The sequence below is a fragment of the Rana temporaria genome, chromosome 8 (genome assembly GCF_905171775.1).
Source record: "Rana temporaria chromosome 8, aRanTem1.1, whole genome shotgun sequence".
Classification (NCBI taxonomy): Eukaryota; Metazoa; Chordata; class Amphibia; order Anura; family Ranidae; genus Rana; species Rana temporaria.
Window position 1 is genome coordinate 56919064 of NC_053496.1, and position 20229 is coordinate 56939292.

The window sequence follows — 20229 nt, forward strand, 5'->3', positions numbered from 1 at the left end:
CTCGTTGGCCGAACTGGGGGGGACTACAAGGATCGAGGATCCAGCCTGTCACCCAGTCGGCAATTGACTGTAGATCTCAGGATCCAAAAATTCAGAAAAACAAAAAAGAAAAGCAAAAAAATTGCAAAAAGTCCCCAGGCCACATGGGCCCACATGGAGCCATGTCATTCTCCTGTGCTAGGCAGAAAAAAACTGAGGCTGCAGATGCAGGGAGAAGGGGATGTACTGAGGCTGCAGATGCAGGGAGAAGGGGATGTACCCGGGGGAACCTCCCCTGGGAAGTACTGTACTGTGTGATGTGTTTTAACACTTAACATGCTGTTTTTCTGCCTAGTCAATCTCCTAGAAGGAGGAGAATACCCCATGTCAAGATGCTGTGGTGTCCGTCCATGACTGGAAGAGAAAAACGTTTTGGCTATGCATACATTTTAAAGCTCAACACCAGCCAAAGAGTTCAGCACATGATTAAAATACAGATACAGTAAGTGAACCATTTTACCCACTATAAGATTTAGAATTCTGTTCACTAATCTTTTATATATGTTCTAGTCACACTATGTAGTTACACCACTATTCAAGCCTGTAGCTTCCTGTGTCTCCTAATCATCCAAGTTTAAAATTAACCTTAGATTTCTTAAAGCCCCACTCTGGGCTACTTTTACATGTACCTATGCGGTGAGGTCTCCCCCACATGGCATGAGTTAAATGTTCAATAGGCCTTGGGGAAAAAGTACCAATTTGTATTTCTTGCTCCCACAGGTTTCTTCATTAACATACGACCAATCCCCCAAAGCGGCTTCACTTCACTGCCTGGTCGCAGCTCTCTTACATCAACATGTACAATGAAGGACCAGCAATCCTGCATCTTATGGGAGGATGGCAAAGTCCCCATCCAGCATTAAACAGTAGTGGAGAATGTCAACTGCCAGGAGAAGCAGGAATAAGGTAAATGTTTGCTCTTTTTCTTCCCCCACTGGCCAATTGTGCATACAACTTATGCAGTATTGCGAAGTCCCCATTACATATGTAAATGTAAATAATATCTTCATTTTGTTAAGAAAAAAACAATATCCTCTGGCTGATCAATGTGCATGGCAAGATTTTAACAAATTTTGCAGCAAATTCCTACCTTTCATTGCTGTGAGGAATAGCGGTTTGTTTCACCATGTCCACTCCTTAGCATTTGAATCCTGGATAAGATGGTCTAGTTCATTATAATTACCTGGTGCACTCTCAGTGTTTTAATAAGAAAAGCTACATCCCTACATCTCTTTAGAAGAATTTAATCCTTCAGGTGTATTTTACCAAAACTGAACTTCCGATTGCAAGAGGTGCCTACAATTTTACTTGGATCTTAGTGCAGACTTCTTGGAAAATCAGTAAGTCAACACACAAGCAAGAAATTACATTTCTGGAGGTGTTCCGTACACCAGTGGCCTCCAGGTTGCCATATTGCACTACATATTATAGAAAATTACAGCAGCTGCAGATTAAGGATATATGATATTTTTCAAATTAGCTTTTTTTTCCCTAAAAAAGTGGAGGTACTCTTTAATTACAGCAGGAGGTTGGACTTTGAGCACGTAAAACATAGTGGTAGTCTCATACTTTACTCCATAAACTGTTTAAAGCACTCCTTTCCACAGGGCCCAAGAAGAATAACCAGCCCTGTAATTGATATGCACATTTCGTCTTTCTGTCCTCATCTCCATCCTATCTCTAACCACTCTAATTGGAGTTACAGGAAGACCAGGGGTGAATTTGACATGCAGGCTGTAATTGACAGCCTGGCTTTACCTTTTATATTAAAACATTTACATATTTAATGTTCTAAATGTTTTATTATGCAACCTTAATACTGTCCATGATGCCTTCCTGTGTCTGCCATCTGGGCAACGAAACTGACACAATTATTTTGCAAAAATATGCTTGCACTTTGTCATTTGTAGACACTGAGGTAATGTTCATAAATATTTTCATCAGCATCATTTTACATGTTTTTCAGTCTTCCATGTGGGAAAGACAAGATGATTTTGTTACTTGCCTCACCTTATGAACTTTCAGAGCGTGCCCCATTTCTGTTATTCGGCTAAACGTACATTTTATTAGAGTAGGCCATTTAATCCCTAAAGGATGATGTCATAAACAAATTATGAGAACTGTACTTAGACTGTTCCAAAACATCTGCATTTCATTCTGATGTTTTATATGTGACATTAATTCAAAACCATCTTTGTGTGATAATCTTCCCAACTCCCAAGGATAGCGGCATGCTGTTCCGAGACTAAAATTCCTGTCCACTCAACAGAGAAGGGAATTTTCCATAAACAGTATTACACAGTAAAAAGGTTGAATTTCCACTGTGTGTCCCACTGTGTGGTGCATGTTCAGACAAAGGAGCTCTTCTGGGATTTTTTAAGATGCAGGAATATCAAATTTTAATTATAATTGGCAAGTTCATCAATGTTGTCATCATTTTCAATCTGTGTCCTCTAGAGGGCTTTTACGTGTTTGATTGCTGGTCTGGAGTCGCCCAGCTGAGCACAGACCAAAATCATTATGTGCATGAAGTTTTTATCTTCATGTGTCATTTGATTACATGAGTGGGAGCAGATCACAAAGCATCCCACTGGTATGGTCCCACTTTTACATATTATTTTTAATAATATTACAACAGGATTTATACAGCGGCAATAATTTACACAGGGCTTTACAATATAAGTGAGACAATGCAGTTACAAAATTCAATACAAGAGAGTTAGGATGGCCCTGCTTGTGAGACCATATAATCTAATAAGATGGGGCAAGTGGTACAAAAGAGAACTGTGAGGGATGAGCTGATGGAAGAACTAAAAGTTCTCTAGTTAAGTGTAGGCAGGGCCGCTGATATGGCAATACAGCCGATTCTCTTGTACTGGGTCGAGGCCCCAACAGTTCAAAAAGGGGAGCCAAGGCACATGCTGAGAAGGAGGCCTAGCTGTACGACCTTGTGGATCCTCCCGCAGTGCTGCCAGCTTTCTCCCTCAGGCTGCACTGCAGGGGGATCGGTTTTAATATCTGCCCCTTCTACCCAGTTTGCCTCCCCATATGCCTTCCTGCCCCACAACACTGCTGGCTTTCCTACTCTCCTCTACCACCTGTGGGCTATGCTAGGCACTGGGGCACTCGCCCTACATATGGGGTACCTTTACTTGTGTTTTGCTCACCAATGCCCGGGGCAAGGCATAGGCCTCTCTCGGGAAGAACTCAACCTTAGGGCAGACCTCCAAAGTAGAGATGGCCGTACACCATGTACAAGTTAACAAATAATCTAGACTCCATGCATGCTCTTAGTCAACTCTTCCGACAACAGTCGATTACATCTTGGAGGTCTGTCTGTCTTCTTTCCATGCAGCAGACCGAGACTGGACAGAGCCCTCTCCCCTTTTACTTACAGCAAGGGAGAGAGGCAGAGTTTAGAAAAAGTGCTGAAACTGCATTAACCCTTCCTTTTCAACTAGGGCAGTCAGCTGTCTAACAGTAGGCAAGCCTACTCATCAGCAGCTGTTGCAGGCACATTGTGTTTACTATTATTCCGTTTATGAATGAGCAGGAAGTCGCTTAGTATGGAGGTCTACCCATTGATTCACGTTCCAGATGCAGCTGAGGCTGCAGAGAAAAGGACTTCTCTCTGTCTCTGTGTGACCCCTCCACCCCCACAGCGCTTCTGTCTTTCCTGCTGACAGTCAGAATTTGGATAACTCTTCAGGGAATGCTTGACAGGCAGTAGGGAAGCCTATTGCAAAGGTGGACAGAGAGGGAGATAGCAAGACAGATTGAGGTAAAGAGTTCTGGAGGATGGGAGAGGCTCTGGAGAAGTCCTAAAGATTAGTGTGAGAAAAGACATGGGGCTAGAGGGCAGTTAGTCTTGAAATGACCATGGGTGGTTTGGATGATAAATGGAGGCAAGTTTGATGATGTAATTTGGGACAGAATTGTAGATGGCTTTGTATACAATAGCAATCCACATATCAATATACATTTTATAAAAAGGTATTTTGTCTAAAAGCAAGAAGTCTATATTCACAGATATAGATCACACGGAATGAGTTTAAAACATTTTTATAACTTGGTGAGGAAAAAGAAAAAAACTTTGTTGCCTAGGTTTATCACCAGGACCATGTATTCCTTTGCACACAATGTTACAAAGTTAATAATGAAGAGAAGATTTCCCCTTTTCTATATCCTATGTAACACGGTTATTTTAACTTTTCCCATGGACAAGATACATCTCTAGGAGAAATATGCTTTTGTCATAGGTTATTGAATTGTAAGCATGGTGTTTGCTTGTATTTTTAATATGTGATAAAAGCTAATGTACTAGGCAAAGTGATTTTATTTATATCTGCACAAATTCATTCCCTATTGGTTCCAGGGGACTCGCCATTTGTTGGAAAGGCTGTGCAGTGCTGGGCAGGGCTGAACAGTAGCTGACATAGGGAGGAAAGTAAGTATTTTATCTGGCAGGATGCATTCAAGGACGTGGGGATATGAAAGGACAACTGTACCAAATGCACAATTGTTCCTAAACCACTTTGTACCCAAGCCATTTCTGACACTTCACACTGTTTTTGCTAGAAAATTAATTAGTACCCCCAAATATTTATATATATATTTTTAGCAGAGACCCTATAGAATAAAAATGATGGGCTTTGCAATCTTTATGTCACACGGTATTTGCGCAGCAGTTTTTCAAATGCATTTTTTGGGGGAAAAATACACTTAACCACTTAAGGACCATCTAAAGCCGATATACGTTGGCAGAATGGCATGGCTGGGCACAGGCACGTACAGGTACTTTGCCCTTTAAGGGCCCAGCCATGGGTCGCGCGCGTGCCGCCGGTGGCACACTCGTGACCTGGTCTGAAGCTCTGTGACCGTGGGACCTGTGGACCCGATCGCCGCCGGTGTCCTGCGATCCGGTCACAGGAGCTGAAAAATGGGGAGAGGTGATTGTAAACACACCTTCCCCGTTCTTCTCTGTGGCTTGTCACTGATAGTCTGTTCCCTGTTATAGGGAACAACGATCAGTGATGTCACACGTCCAGCCACGCCCCCCTACAGTAAGAATCACTCCTTTAGGGCACACTTAACCCCCGAAGGCGCCCTCTAGTGGTTAACCCCTTCACTGCCATTGTAATTTTCACAGTAATCAGTGCATTTTTATAGCACTTTCGCTGTGAAAATGGCAATGGTCCCAAAAAAGATTCCGATGTGTCTGCCATAATGTCGCAGCCACGAAAATAAATAAATAAATAAATAAATAAATCGCTGACCACCAGTAAAAAAAGATTGAGAAAAATGCCATAAAACTATCCCCTATTTTGTAAACGCTATAACTTTTGCGCAAACCAATCAATAAATGCTTATTGCGATTTTATTTTTATTTTTTTACCAAAAATATGTAGAATAATATGTATCGGCCTAAACTGAGGAAATTTTTTTTTTTTTTTTTTTTATATATATATATATATATATTTTTGGGGGATATTTATTATAGCAAAAAGTAAAAAATAGATTTTTTTTCAAAATTGTCGCTCTATTTTTGTTTATAGCGCAAAAAATAAAACCCGCAGGTGACCAAATACCACCAAAAGAAAGCTCTATTTTTGGGAAAAAAAGGATGCCAATTTTGTTTGGGAGCCACGTCGCACAACTGCGCAATTGTCAGTTAAAGCGACTCATTGTCGAATCGCAAAAAGGGGACAGGTCCTTTACCTGCATAATGGTCCGGTTCTTAAAGCGGATGTGCCATGGGAAAATAATATTAAAAGCCAGCAGCTACAAATACTGCAGCTGCTGACTTTTAATATTAGGACACTTACCTGTCCTGGAGTCCAGCGCCGATCAGAGCAGAGGACGAGCGATCGCTCGTCTCTCTGCTGCTCCCCCCGCCATCCACGCTGAGGGAACCAGGAAGTGAAGCGCTGCGGCTTCACTGCCCAGTTCCCTACGGCGCATGCGCGAGTCGCGCCGCGCCCGCCGATTGGCTCCCGCTGTGTGCTGGGAGCCGAGTGTTCCCAGCACACAACGGGGGGGGGCGACGGGAAGTGACGGAATGCCCGTCTTTTGCCCGTGAATGCCGGGCTGGAAGTGGGTGCAAATACCTGTCTTTAGACAGGTATCTGCACCCCCCTCCCCCTGAAAGGTGTCAAATGTGACACCGGAGGGGGGGAGGGTTCCGATCAGCGGGACTCCACTTTAGGGTGGAGAACCGCTTTAAGTGGTTAAATAAAAAAAAACATTAAAGTTAGCCCAATTTTTTTCAATAATGTGAATGATGATTAGCAAATAGATACCAAACATGTCACACTATAAAATTGCGACTGCCAGTGAAATGGCGGCAACCCACGGTGCTCAAAAATCTTCATAGGTGAGCTGCACAGGGGGTCTGGTGCTAGAATTGTTGCTCTCGTTCTGATGTTCGCATCAATACCTTACATGTGTGGTGCGATCACTGTTTACTTGTGCGTAACATATGCATTCACATTTGCACGTAAGCACAGTGGGACAGGGTCACTTTAAAAAAAAAAAAAAAAAAGTATTAAGCTTTTTTCTTTGTACTAACTTTATCGCTATCACAAAGGAATGAACTACATCTCTAGTGACAGCAAGGGCCAATTCAGGTCCTCTGAGGGGAACGACCTCAGTTCCTCTCACTATATACATGGCAGCCACCCGCAGAAGTGATCAAGTAACTAATTAGCTACTCAGATCACTTCTGCCTGAAACGGAATTGCCGGCTAAAAAAATAATGATAGTGGGATGATGCCTATAGGTGTAGACACTGAAACCCAAGGACGTACAGGTACGTACCTTGATAAGGAAGTGGTTAGGCAGACCTTAGCCTTTAAACCAGTGTTTTTTTCAGTCAAGGCACCCTTTAAAATTATGCACAAACCCAAGGCACCCCATTCTAAAATGTAAGAAATTAAAACAAGTTGTTTTACATAACGAAGTAAAATCCACAAATGTAGGACACCCAACGTTAGAGGTGAGGTATTCTTCCAAAGCAAATACACCTGTGCACACTGGTACTGAATAGTATTTCAATATTTCTCTTCTCCCTCACTCAGCTAATGTGACCCCAGTACTGACGGACTGGGGCAAAGAGGGGCAAACAAGGATACTGTGGCTTTGTGTAATTAAAAGGCAGACTTGATCCATCTTTTGGCTTGTATACCATTTTTGGGCAATTTTTAGGCATTTTGCCAAGGCACCCCTGAAGAAACCTGAAGGCACCCCAGTTGAAAAAGGCTGCTTTAAACAATGCAAGACAAGTCAGCCTGCAAATGATATAGTAGAGCTGCACGATTAATCCGCAAGAATCGTTATCACGATCTTTTTCCCGTTGCAATTCTTGACACAGGGTTTCACAATCTTTGACATGAAAAAAAATTTCTCTCTGCACTTTGGTATGCAAATAATTTCCTCTCTGCTCTCAGCCAAAAGTCAAAGTCTGGGCAATCTGCCAAGTTTTGAAAACATTCTTTATCAGTTGAAAGTGAAGTCTAAACATTGTATCACATTAAAAGGAATAAACTTCTGTATGTAAATTAGGAAACGTTTAACCACTTAAACACCAAACCTTTTTTCTGACAGCTCTTTTCAAGTTAAAATCATTATTTATTTTTTTGCTAGAAAATTACTTAGAACCCCCAAACATTATATATATTTTTTTGTAGAGATCCTAGAGAATAAAATGGCGGTTGTTGCAATATTTTATGTTGCACTGTATTTGCAGAGCAGTCTTTTTAAATGAAAAAATTTATTTAATGAATTGAAAAAAAATAGCCAGTAAAGTTAGCCCATTTGTATTTGATTTTTTTTGTATCAATGTAAAAGGTTTTACACCGTGAGAATCGTGATCTTCATTCTAAGGAAAAAAATTATTATACTCATTTTGGCCAGAATCGTGCAGCTCTATGATATAGCACTCTTAAATCCACTGTCATCCATTCTGCAGCACTGTGTGGCAGCAAGGTGGCCACCATATTAGTGGAGGTGCAAGCCATCACTGGGTAGCTCTACACCCAGCCTCCTAAAGAGACTAGCAATGTGCTTCAGCAATTTAGAGCACCAGTGGTAGAGTATGCCTGTGAAACCAAGGCAAAGTTTACACTTGTATGTGGGAGGCAGTAAAAACAGGCAGTTGAGGTGCATTTTTCCTGCTCCCTCTTATTCTACAAAGGCAATCAGCAGACAGACTGAACGCAATCAGGTCTTATGGAACAGCATGCAATGCTGGTGGTTGTGACAAAGTGGTGGGGGGCTTTTATGGTTTAAAAATAAGGTGAAGACACAGCATATCGTCTCCTCACCATCTGTCAAATGCACTCTGATTGCTCCTCAAAGGGCAACGCCAATGTAAATGGGCCCTATGCAATCAGTACTCAGCTGATCATCGTCTATGTCTTGAAAACCCTTACAATAAATTTACCGAAGACACCTTGAAATTAATTTTTACGTGGAATTTAAAGATGCTGCTTTTGTTATATGAACCATTCTGGATACACCTAAAAACACTGTGAAAGATTGCTCTTTAGAGATGCTAATAATGTACTTGCCAAACATCTGGTTTACTACATCAGCTACAGTGGACAGTCAGGTCTGCTTAACTACAAACAGTGATTAGACATATTATTGGAGGTAACATGAACTGGATTTTATAACCCAAAATGTCTTAAACCAAAAATTTGAATAATGAATTGTGTTTCATAAAAATATGAATTCCCATGCCTTCACACAACTGCTCACAGAACTCTCGCCTCTATACAGTGAATAATCAGCCTCAAGGACACATATACAGTGCTGTGAAAATTAATTGCCCCATCTCACTAAAATGTGATTTAGCAAATTATTTGCAAAGCCAAGTTAAATTTCACTTGCCACACCCAGACTTGATTACTGCCAGACCCGTTGAATCAAGAAATCACCTAAATAGACGCTGTCTGACAAAGTGAAGCACTCTAAAACATCTAAAAAAGCAACAGGTCATGCTGTCATCTAAAGACCATCAAGACCAATGAGAAACAAAGTAATTGCAACATGTATGTATGTATGTATAAATCAGTTTGGAAAGGGTTGCAAAGCCATTTGTAAGACTTTGGGACTTCAGCCAATTGGCGAGAGCCATTATCCACAAATGGAGAAAACTTGGTGACCATTCCCAGGAGTGGCTAGCCTATGAAAATGACTCCAAGAGCACAATGGCGACTCATCCAGGAGGTCAAACAAGAACCAAGAACATCTAAAGCAGGCATATGCAATTAGCGGACCTCCAGCTGTTGTAAAACTACAAGTCCCATCATGCCTCTGCCTCTGGATGTCCTGCTTGTGGCTGTCAGAATCTTGCAATGCCTCATGGGACTTGTAGTTCTGCAACAGCTGGAGGTCCGCTAATTGCATATCCCTGATCTAAAGGATTGCAGGCCTCATTTTCCTTAGGTAAGGTCAGTGTTCATGATTCAACAGTAAGAAAGACACTGGGCAAAAAATAGTGTCCATGGGAGAGTTCCAAGGCCAAAGCCACTGCTGACCAACAAACACAAAGGCTCATCTCATATTTGCCAAAAAACATCTGGATTATCCAAGACTTTTGGACAAATATTCTATGGACTGATGAGACAAAAGTTGAACTTTTTGGAAGGTGTGTGTCCTGTTACATCTGGCATAAAACAAATACAGCATTTCATAAAAAGAACATCGTACCAAAAGTCAGACATGGTGGTGGTAGTGTGATTGTCTGGGGCTGCTTTGCAGCTTCAGAACCTGGACGACTTGCCATCATTGATGGAACCATTAATTCTGCACTCTACCAGACAATCCTGAAGGAGAATGTCCGGCCAGCAGTTCCTGACTGCAAGCGCACTTGGGTTATGCAGCAGGACAATGATCCAAAACACACAAGTCCAACTCTGAATGTCTAAAATAAAAAACAAAACAAAGGTTTTGGAGTGGCTTAGTCAAAGTCCAGGCTTAAATCTATTTGAGATGCTGTGGCATGACCTTTTTCAGGCCGTTCAGGTTGGAAAACCCTTCAATGTGGCTGAATTAAAACAATTCTGCAAAGAAAAGTGCATCAAAATTCCTCCACAACAATGTGAAAACCTTCTTGCCAGTCATCCCAAAGGCTTGATTGCAGTTGCTGCCGCCAAGGGTGGCACAACCAGTTTTTAGGTTTAGGGGCAATTACTTTGTCACATAGGGCCAGGCAGGTTTGGATAGCCTTTTTCCCTTAATAAATTGAACTGTTATTTAAACAATGCATTTTGTATTTACTCTGGTTATCTTTGTGTAATATTAACATTTGTTTGATGATCTGAATCATTTAAGTATGACAAATTTGCAAAGAAATAAAAAAATTGTGAAGGGGGTAAATACTTTTTCACAGAACTGTAGGTACTGACAATATCCAACCTCCAGGCTCTTAATGTATCGCTAAGGGCTCCAGTTTACATATAGAAATGGAATAGATAAAATGCCTCCCATAGTGTAAAATGTATTAAACAAGCGATTATTTATTACAGACAAATGGATGCTTACATCAAAAGCAGTTAAAAAACACAATAAGATAAAATAACAGTGTTAGAACGCCTCTCACGCTGTTGTTTTATCTCATTGCGTTTTTTAACTGCTTTTGATGTAGTTGGAGGGTTGGAAGAAACCATTTACCACTGACGGATGCTTAAAATGATCAGCTTTTATTTATGTAAAACCTCTATGTCAAAAGGAACAAAACTGTTGCTGTAACTGCCTTAAATGTGGTAGCTGGAGTTTGGCTACAATTTGTTAAGCTGGCCATACATGGATCAAAATGTGTCTGGTTCAGCAGGCACTGGCAGAATTTCGATATATGTATGGGTAGAGCGGTTGTACAAAAATTGATTTACTGATCGACTTCTGTATAACCGTCGGATTTTGCCTGCATTGTGAACACATGAGGTCGACTACTCAGCAAGGGGGTGCCATTGAGAGCATGTATTCCATTTTCTGAATTTTCTCTGATTGGACAAGGTGGAAAGGCTGGGAGGTGACCTCCTGTGTTTATAAAGCAGAAGGGCAGCTGCTCATTATGAGAGCCAGAAGCTAGAGGAGATCACTAGAGTAGTGGTGTCCACTTCAATGATTCCTAGCTTCCAGGGGTATTGAACAAGGATGGTATATACATCATTCGAATGGTCCAAGCTGGACGATTGTAACTATGTATAAAAAAATCCATTCCTGGAATTCTTCTTTAAGGCATCTCCACTCTGGATGGAGGAGCAAAAGAGACACCTTTGGACAGCAGAATTGTCTGTGAAGAGGGTATAATTAGATAGCACAAGCTGATTTAAAAGGACTGGACTAAAAAAAAGAAAGTGGAACTAAACCCTCCTATCCTTTACAGCCGGGGAAGCTGCCATCTTAGTCTCTGTTTGCTCTGCAGTTGCCATGGTGCTGCACATGTGATCAGTTATGACACTGGATATTTGATGGCTTGACAGTTTGATTGAGAGCACAAGTAATTGTGACAGTAACAACTTTTAGAAACAAATAAATTAGGAGTTTAGTTTAAAGTCAAAGCCCTGTTAACACTTTAAGCTAGTTACAGCAACAGTGTTCTTTCATTTTGGGATAAGGGTTTTATGATTATCATTATTATTATAATATCGGATTTATATAGTGCCAACAGTTTACGCAGTGCTTTACAATCTAAAAGAGAGACAGTGCAGTTACAATACAATAAAATACAAGGGGGTCCTGCTCATGAGTGCGTAGTGGCAAGTGGTACAGAAAGTGGTAACTGGGGGGTGTCACGTACCTGATCCAATGCCAATATGCAGTATACCTCTGAAAGTGCCACAGAAGGTATACGGCCCGAAGAAGCACAGGCTGCCAGAAGGATCTGGGTGGATCCAGAAGAGCGTCACCTTGTGAGGACTGCCAGGGCGTAGTGGTGCACAGGCGGTCAGGAACTCCCCACTGTGCTTGAAATAAACCATGCTTCAAAGGACAGCAATGGACACCCGGCTGAGGGTCAAACACAGGATGGCAAGAAGCAAAAGCAAATCTGTGAAGTAAGCTGAGGTCAAACTGGTAATCAAGCAGGAGCAAGTCCATATAGCAAGCCAGAGTCATGCACAGGTAATCAGGCAGAGGTGAAGTCCATATAGCAAGCCGGGGTCATGTACAGGTAATCAGGCAGAGACCAAGTCCATATAGCAAGCCGGAGTCATGTACGGGTAATCAGGCAGAGGCAAAGTCCATATAGCAAGCTAGGGTCATGCATGGATAATCAGCAGAAGGAAGGTCAAGCAACAAGCCAGGGGATGAGCCAGGAGAGAAGGTCAACAGGTCTGGAACGAGCCGGGTCAAGAACAGAGGGTCAAGAACACAGGAAGCTGACAACAATCCAGAGACTTGGGTCAGACAGAAGCAGTCTTTTATAGGCCAGCGGGGGGATCCATATGTCACATGATGCGCCAATGAAGCACATTACTTTTACTGGCAAGATTGCCAATACTTCCATGGCCATTTCCCTGACAGAAGGATGAGCTGATGGAAGTGATAAAAGATTAGTTGGAGGCGTAAAAGGCTTCCCTGAAGAAATTAGTTTTCGGGGATCGCCTAAAAGCAGCCATAGTAGGAGATAGCCAGACAGATTGAGGTAGAGAGTTCCAGAGGATGGGAGAGGCTGGAGATTAGTTTGAGGAAGTGGTGCGCCATACATGCTGATATGTCAGTTAGTAATGCAAGAGGAGACCGAGGAGAACGGTGAGGAGTAAAGAGATAGATTTGGGTGTCATTGGTGTAGAGATGGTATTGGAAGCCATAGGACGTTATCAAGTGACCAAGGGAGGAGGTGTAGATAGAAAAGAGAAGGGGTCCAATAACAGAGCCTTGAGGGACCACCACAGAAAGAGGAAATAGAGAAGAGAAGACAGAGTTGTAGGTAACACTGAAGAAGCAATGTGATTGGTAGAAGGAGAACCAGGATAGAGCAGAATATTGGAGGCCAAGGGAGTGGAGTTTATTGAAAAGGAGTTTAAATAAGGCAGTTTCTTTGGAGTGCTGCAAGTGAAAGGCAGACTGTAATGGGTCAAAGCATTTTTTCAAATGAGGTAGGAGCTAAGATGGCTGTATATAAATGTGATCATTATAAGCACCCCTGTCAGTGTTAAATTGGCTCCCCTGTAGGTGTTAAATGGTTTGTCTCAACTGTGTATATACGTTTCCTTAAAGCGGAGGTTCACCCTAAAACATCTATGTACCATCCCATCCAGCATACTTGCGTCAGCTATAGTATGTGTTTTTTTTCCACTGTATTTACCGTGTAATCGTTCAGTTTCTTTTCAGACTCCGGCGGGAAATAGGCGTTCCTATGAAGAGGGGAACATGATTGATGACCGGCTATGGCACGTCACACGTTCTGAAAATAGCCGAAATAGGACTCGGATATATACGGCGCCTGCGCAGTCAGCTCCTAGTCTGTGCGCAGGCGCCGTGAAGAGCCGAGTCCTAGTCCGGCTATTTTCGGAACGCGTGACGCGCCATAGCCGGACGTCAATAATGTTCCCCTCTTCATAGGAACGCCTACTCCCCACGGGAGTCTGAAAAGAAACTGAACGATTAAACGGTAAATACAGCGAAAAAAACAAACATAATATAGCTGACGCAAGTATGCTGGATGGGATGGTACATAGATGTTTTTTAGGGTGAACCTCCGCTTTAAGGAAGGGACTATGCATGTGCCCAAAATTTTGTCTTATTTGACTAACATAACATTGTACTAATAAATGAGGGCAACGGAGTGCTGGTGACGTCATATTGTTTTTACTGTGAGGTACGTGGTGCCATTTGCTACAGTCACTACAACCCCATCTATTGCCAAAGTCAAACACTGAAAGGACCATCCTTTGATTTCATGCCTTCAACACAGGACGTCGGAGAGCGCCTACTGATGGGAAAATAAGGAATAATGCAAATATATAAACTCTTATCATTCCGTAGTTTGTATTTCCCTCAAGTTCAGCTTTTAATTTTTCCATTAATTAACTATGTAGGCAGGTAAAGTAAAATCTCATGCATGTGGTGTTTGACCTGCATTGTGAAACCTGTAAAAATCAGGTTAACATACAGTGCGGGTGCCACATGTCAACACGACCAGCAAAAATTCAAGTAGATCTGTGAAAAATGACAAATGAATTGTATTTAGTATAACTAGGAAAAGGAAGAACAACCAATAAATTGTATGAATGTGATCTTGTCTGCAATAGGAGCTGTGTCCTGAAGTAACCTCACTGAAAATGAATGCTTTAGAGATAAATTAACCGTTAAGATATAACTTGGACCACACACAGTGTCATTATGAATTATCTAACCGGAAGAGATGCACAGTATTAAAGCAGGATCCTTGGATTACACTTGGGGGATATAAAATGTAACATTTGCTCTTTGAAGAATGATTGCACAGGAAGTGATATTTTTCACTTTTCTTTTCCATTTTCTTTAAATAATTCCTTTAAAGCTGTACGCCAGGAATTAGGCTAAATGTACCCATGCAGTAAACCCCAAACTGCAAGGCTAGTGCCGCGTACACACGATCGGAAATTCCGACAAGAAAACTGTGGATTTTTTTCAGACTGAATTTTGGCTCAAACTTGTGTTGCATACACACAGTCACACAAAATTCCGACCGTCAAGAACGCGTAACGTACAACACTACAACAAGCCGAGAAAATTGAATGATTTCGAGCCACTGTCAAATTGATTCTGAGCATGCATTTTTTTTTTCACGTCGGAATTGCATACAGATGATCGGAATTTCCGACAAGAACTTTTCCCATCGGAAAATTTGAGAACCAGCTCTCAAATTTTTGCTGTCGGAAATTCCAACAGAAAAAGTCCGATGGGGCCTACACATGATTGGAATATCCGCCCAAAAGCTCACATCAAACTTTTCTTGTCGGAAATTCTGACCGTGTGTACACGGCATTAAAGTGTTTGTTAACCTAAAAAAAAAAAAAAAAAAAATTGATAGAGATTATATATCATGTTGCCTTAAAGCAAATTAAACAGCGCAGTGCTTGTGCTGTACAATCTGTCCCTCTCTAAAGTGTAAAAAACCTGGCTGATCCTGCCACTTCCTGTGTCCCCTTCGCTGCGCTGACCAACGCTGTATCCTGGCCTAGGCCAACAAGGCCCAGGCCTAGGGCAGCATTTTGCAGGGGGCAGCACGGAAAGAATACCTGCCGGCTTGCGCTACACTGTTAGTGTAACGCAAGCTGCTTCTAATTTTGACTGTCCTATCATCCTGGACCATAAACCTTCCTCACTGTGCTATATGTTTCTGCTGCACCATTGGCATGGTTAAAACTTCATAGTCCTCTCCATAAAATTATCAGAGATTTGTGCTTAAAGTAGAACTATAGGCTATTTTTTTTGGGGGGGGGGGGGGTAGAGTAAGGGAGGGTTATAGCCCAACAGTTAATTTTTTTCCTATCCCTGTCCCATTGCAGAGGTTTTCCTTCACTTCCTGCCCCATAGCCAAACAGGAAGTGAGAGGAAATCTATGCAAAATAAAGGAAACCATTGCCCACCCACCAGGGCCTTAGAACTAGTGTCCCCGCTCATAAATTCCAGGGTGGGCTCTAAACAGAAAGGGGCGTGGCCTTGACAGGAAGGGTGGGTCATATTTTAATTAGGGGGTGCACAAGTTTAGTCAGGCCTAGGGCAGCATAAAACCTAAATACACTACTGGTGCTGACCACAATAATCAGGGCTGCTGAGACCTGACCACCACGGTCAGCGTACGTCCCTCCTTTATTACCAGCTGTCATCTCTGCTCTGCTCTCACCCCCTCCCTGCCTCTTAGAATTTTGATCACAGGGGTTAAATAATCTACAGCCGTTGCCAAGAGTAGCAAGGCTTTCCACCAATGGCGGGATGGCTTAATTTTTTGTAGTGCCTTAGCCAATGCTGTTTACAGCAAATCTCCTTCAAGCAAACATTTTTAGAACAATGATAATATGCCCTATATACTGTATGTAATGAAGCCAAGGGGTTGTCCACAGCTCCAGGAAGAAAGGGTGAGCCCTGGAACTGGCCAAAGCAGCATGTAAGGTAAGTAATACATCTTCCTTATCCCCCCTAGACTAACCAAGCTGCGTGTGGTCCCTTAGAGTCATTACATAGAGTGCAGGGCTATTAAGGTAGATCTATAGGCAAAACTTAGTTTTTTTCCCATTTAAGCCCTGGTTCACACTGGGTACGATTTGGAACGATTTGAGATGCGATTTGACATGTCAAATCGCATCTCAAATCGGCGGCAATTGTCGGCAATGGCACTGTCCTAATCAGTGCGACGCCGCATCTGCGATTTCAAAAAGTAGTTCCTGTACTACTTTTTGCGATTTTGGCCGCGATTTACATTAAATTGCGGCCGAAATCGCGGCAAAATCGCGGTAAAATCGCGCATTTTACCGCGATTTTGAATTCGCAGCAGTGTGAACCTAGGCTAAAAATTAGTAACGGGGGGGCTATATCCCTGTCCATTCTGTTTTTTTTTTTTTTTTTTTTTAGGTATTTTGCCACCTGTGTCCCATTTGGGGAAATTTTCACTTCCTGTCCCATAACCAAAAGAGGAAATCCCTGCAAAATTAATGGTATCGCTTGGTCACCCAAACTAGTGTACCCATAGGAAGATTTCCCCTCTTCTGGGGACAACCCAAAATGTGTGATTTTATTTTACTTTCACTTACAATGATATTGGTAAAAGGGACAGATAGAGAGGGTAAATCTCCCTAATGCCCTGTACACACGATAGGTTAGTCCGATGAAAACGGTCTGATGGATTTTCAGTTATCCGATGAAGCTGACTGATGATCAGTCGTGCCTACACACCATCAGTTAAAAAACCGATCGTGTCAGAACGCGGTGACGTAAAACACAACGACGTGGCGGAAAAAAAAGGAAGTTCAATGCTTCCAAGCATGCGTCGACTTGATTCTGAGCAAGCGTACCTATAGACAATCGTTTTTTTCTATAGGTTTTTTTATCCATCATATAATTTTAAAACAAGTTCCTATTTTTTTAACCTATGGATAAATAACCGATGGGGCCCACACACGATCGGTTTGGTCTGATGAAAACGCTCCATCAGACCGTTTTCATCAGACTAACCCATCGTGTGTACGCAGCATAACAGGGTGCACAGACAGCAATAAAAACCGACAGATGTTCTAATCCATCTTCACTTTATCCAAAACTAAAAAAAAAAAAAAAAAACATATACTTTAACCTTCTGTTTGTCGTCTCCATGAAAAAGAAAAAAAAAAAAAAATGGTAATAAGAGAGCCGAATGGTGGACACATTACGGCCCTCTTTCTGGTTCTGTTTTCAAACCATCTGCTTCTGTATGTAAATGCAATTACTGGTGTTTCATTTAATACCTAATATTACATATTATATTTTCTCTTCACCAAACTGGGTTGTCTCTGCCAAGAAGGAAGGCGAGGAGTGGTCAGTATACATTCTGTGTACAGAACAACTCCACGTAGCCATATTGCAATGCATTCTCAGAAAATTACAATGACTGCAGATCAAAAAGGAAAGTTAATTTTTAACCGCTTAACGACCGCCGCATGTACATATACGTCGGCAAAATGGCACGGACCGACAGAACGACGTGCCCGCACGTCGCTGCCTTTGCGCGGGTCGGATCGGGACCCCCCCCGGTACATGCGGCGGTCGGTAAGCCTCAGGGAGCGATCCGTGATGAGGGCGCCGCTTTTCGTTTCTAGCCGCCCACTCGCGATCGCTCCCCGGAGCTGAAGAACGAGGAGAGCCGTGTGTAAACACAGCTTCACTGTGTCGGCTGCATCGATCGAGTGATCCCTTTTATAGGGAGACACGATCGATGACGTCAGACCTACAGCCACACCCCCCTACAGTTGTAAACACACACTAGGTGAAACATAACTCCGTCAGCGCCCCCTGTGGTTAACTCCCAAACTGCAACTGTCATTTTCACAATAAACAATGCAATTTAAATGTATTTTTTGCTGTGAAAATGACAATGGTCCCAAAAATGTGTCAAAATTGTCCGAAGTGTCCGCCATAATGTCGCAGTCACAAAAAAAAAAAAAAAACGCTGATCGCCGCCATTAGTAGTAAAAAAAAAAAAAAAAAATGCAATAAAACTATCCCCTATTTTGGAAAAGCTATACATTTTGCGCAAACCAATCGATAAACGCTTATTGCGATTTTTTTTAACCAAAAATAGGTAGAAGAATACGTATCGGCCAAAACTGAGGAAAAAAAATGTTATATATGTTTTTGGGGGATATATATTATAGCAAAAAGTAAAAAATATTGCATTTTTTTCAAAATTGTCGCTCTAATTTTGTTTATAGCGCAAAAAATAAAAACCGCAGAGGTGATCAAATACCACCAAAAGAAAGCTCTATTTGTGGGAAAAAAAGGACGTCAATTTTGTTTGCGAGCCACGTCGCACGACCGCGCAATTGTCTGTTAAAGCGACGCATTCCCGAATCGCAAAACCTGGCCTGAGCATTTAGCTGCCTAAAGGTCCGGGGCTTAAGTGGTTAATAACATTAAATTACAATACGATTAGTGTCACAAATATATGTGCTATATTATTTTTTCTTTATTTGCAATTTTTTTCCCTCCATGAAATTAGAGGTACCCTTTAAGTGCAAATCTCCTTCAAGCAGCGGATTTTATTTTTAGAACAATGATAACACACCTTATATATTTTTTAACCCTGTGCCGACTGCTGCACGTCGATTTGCGACAGCAGAATGGCAGGGGCAGACAAATGGGAGTACCTATACGACCCTTTAAATTTGCCGCCTAACAGGCATGCGCCCACCACGGAAGCGTGCCTTCGGGTCCTGCAAACTTGATGTTCGCTGGCGACCCGCGATTGTGGCGAGGAGATGCCTATGTAAACAAGGTATTTCCCTGTTCTGCCTAGCAACATGACAGGGATCCGATCTACTGCTCCCTGTCATCGGGAGCAGTGATCTCTGTCATGCTGTAGTGAAACCATCCCCCATTATAGTTAGAACACATCCCTAAGAAACACTTAACTCCTTGATCGCCCCCTAGTGTTTAAGCCCTTCCCTGTCAGTGTCATTTATACAGTAGTCAGGGGCTATTTGTAGCTCTGATCGCTGTATAAATGACAATGGTCCCAAAATAGTGTCAAAAGTGTCCGATGTGTCTGCCAGAATGTCGCAGTTCCGATAAAAAAAAAGCCATAAATCTATCCCCTATTTTTCGCTATAACTTTTGCGCAAACCAATCATAATACACTTTTTTTTACCAAAAGTATGTAGAAGAAAACATATCGGCCTAAACTGAGGAAATAAAATAGTTTTTTATATATTTTTGGGGGATATTTATTATAGCAAAAAATAAAAAATATTGCTTTTTTTTCAAAAATGTCGCTCTTTTTTTGTTTATAGCACCAAAAATAAAAACCGCTGAGGTGATCAAATACTAAAAGAAAGCTCTATTTGTGGGAAAAAAATGTCAATTTTGTTTGGGTACAACATCGCACGACCGCGCAATTCTCAGTTAAAGAGCCGAATTGCAAAAAAAAAGGGGTAAACTCTTCCGGGGCCGAAATGGTTAAATTGGAAAGTCCCTTTAACTCTAATAAACAAGCGGAAATTTGCTTACCACATGTTAACTGGCTCTCTCGTAGGGCATGAAATTCGAGTCCCCGGACGTTAAGCGGGTGTTCACAGACAGTGTCCTCACTGATACGAACTGATGAAGATGCCGCCCATTTCAAGACCCATTTAAGGTTACAGTCACAGATGAGGGATTCACTACCAAAAAATCTAGGACAGAAGACATACATATTATTGAAGCAGAACTCCAAGTAAATACACGTGTTCATTTTTTTTTTTTTTTTTACCAACACCTCCTCTTGTATACCCAGGCCCAGATTTTACGTTACCTTTTACGGACTTTATCCCTGGAGCACAGAAATCATCTTATTTGCCCCTGCGACATCACCACAGGGGCTGATGAGATTTCAGCAACAAAGTTGGGAGATGGGATCCACAAAGGAGCCCTATGTAACCTCCTACTGAGGCAGGGTGACTTAGGCTGCAGAACAGCGCTAATTCTTTAGCCCTGGTTCACACTGAGCTGCGGGAATGAATCAGTGCGAGT

The 20229-nt window shown here is 42.0% G+C and overlaps 1 protein-coding gene across 3 annotated transcripts in view; it reads right to left on the reverse strand.

The window, feature by feature from the left end:
* Nucleotides 1-20229, reverse strand: part of ADGRA1 (adhesion G protein-coupled receptor A1) — an 893528-nt gene that overhangs the window by 704041 nt on the left and 169258 nt on the right. For all 3 annotated transcript variants that reach the window (XM_040361825.1, XM_040361824.1, XM_040361826.1), the window contains one exon: nt 19729-19892. In XM_040361825.1, the coding sequence (XP_040217759.1) occupies nt 19729-19892 (164 nt within the window). The remainder of the gene's footprint in view (nt 1-19728; nt 19893-20229) is intronic.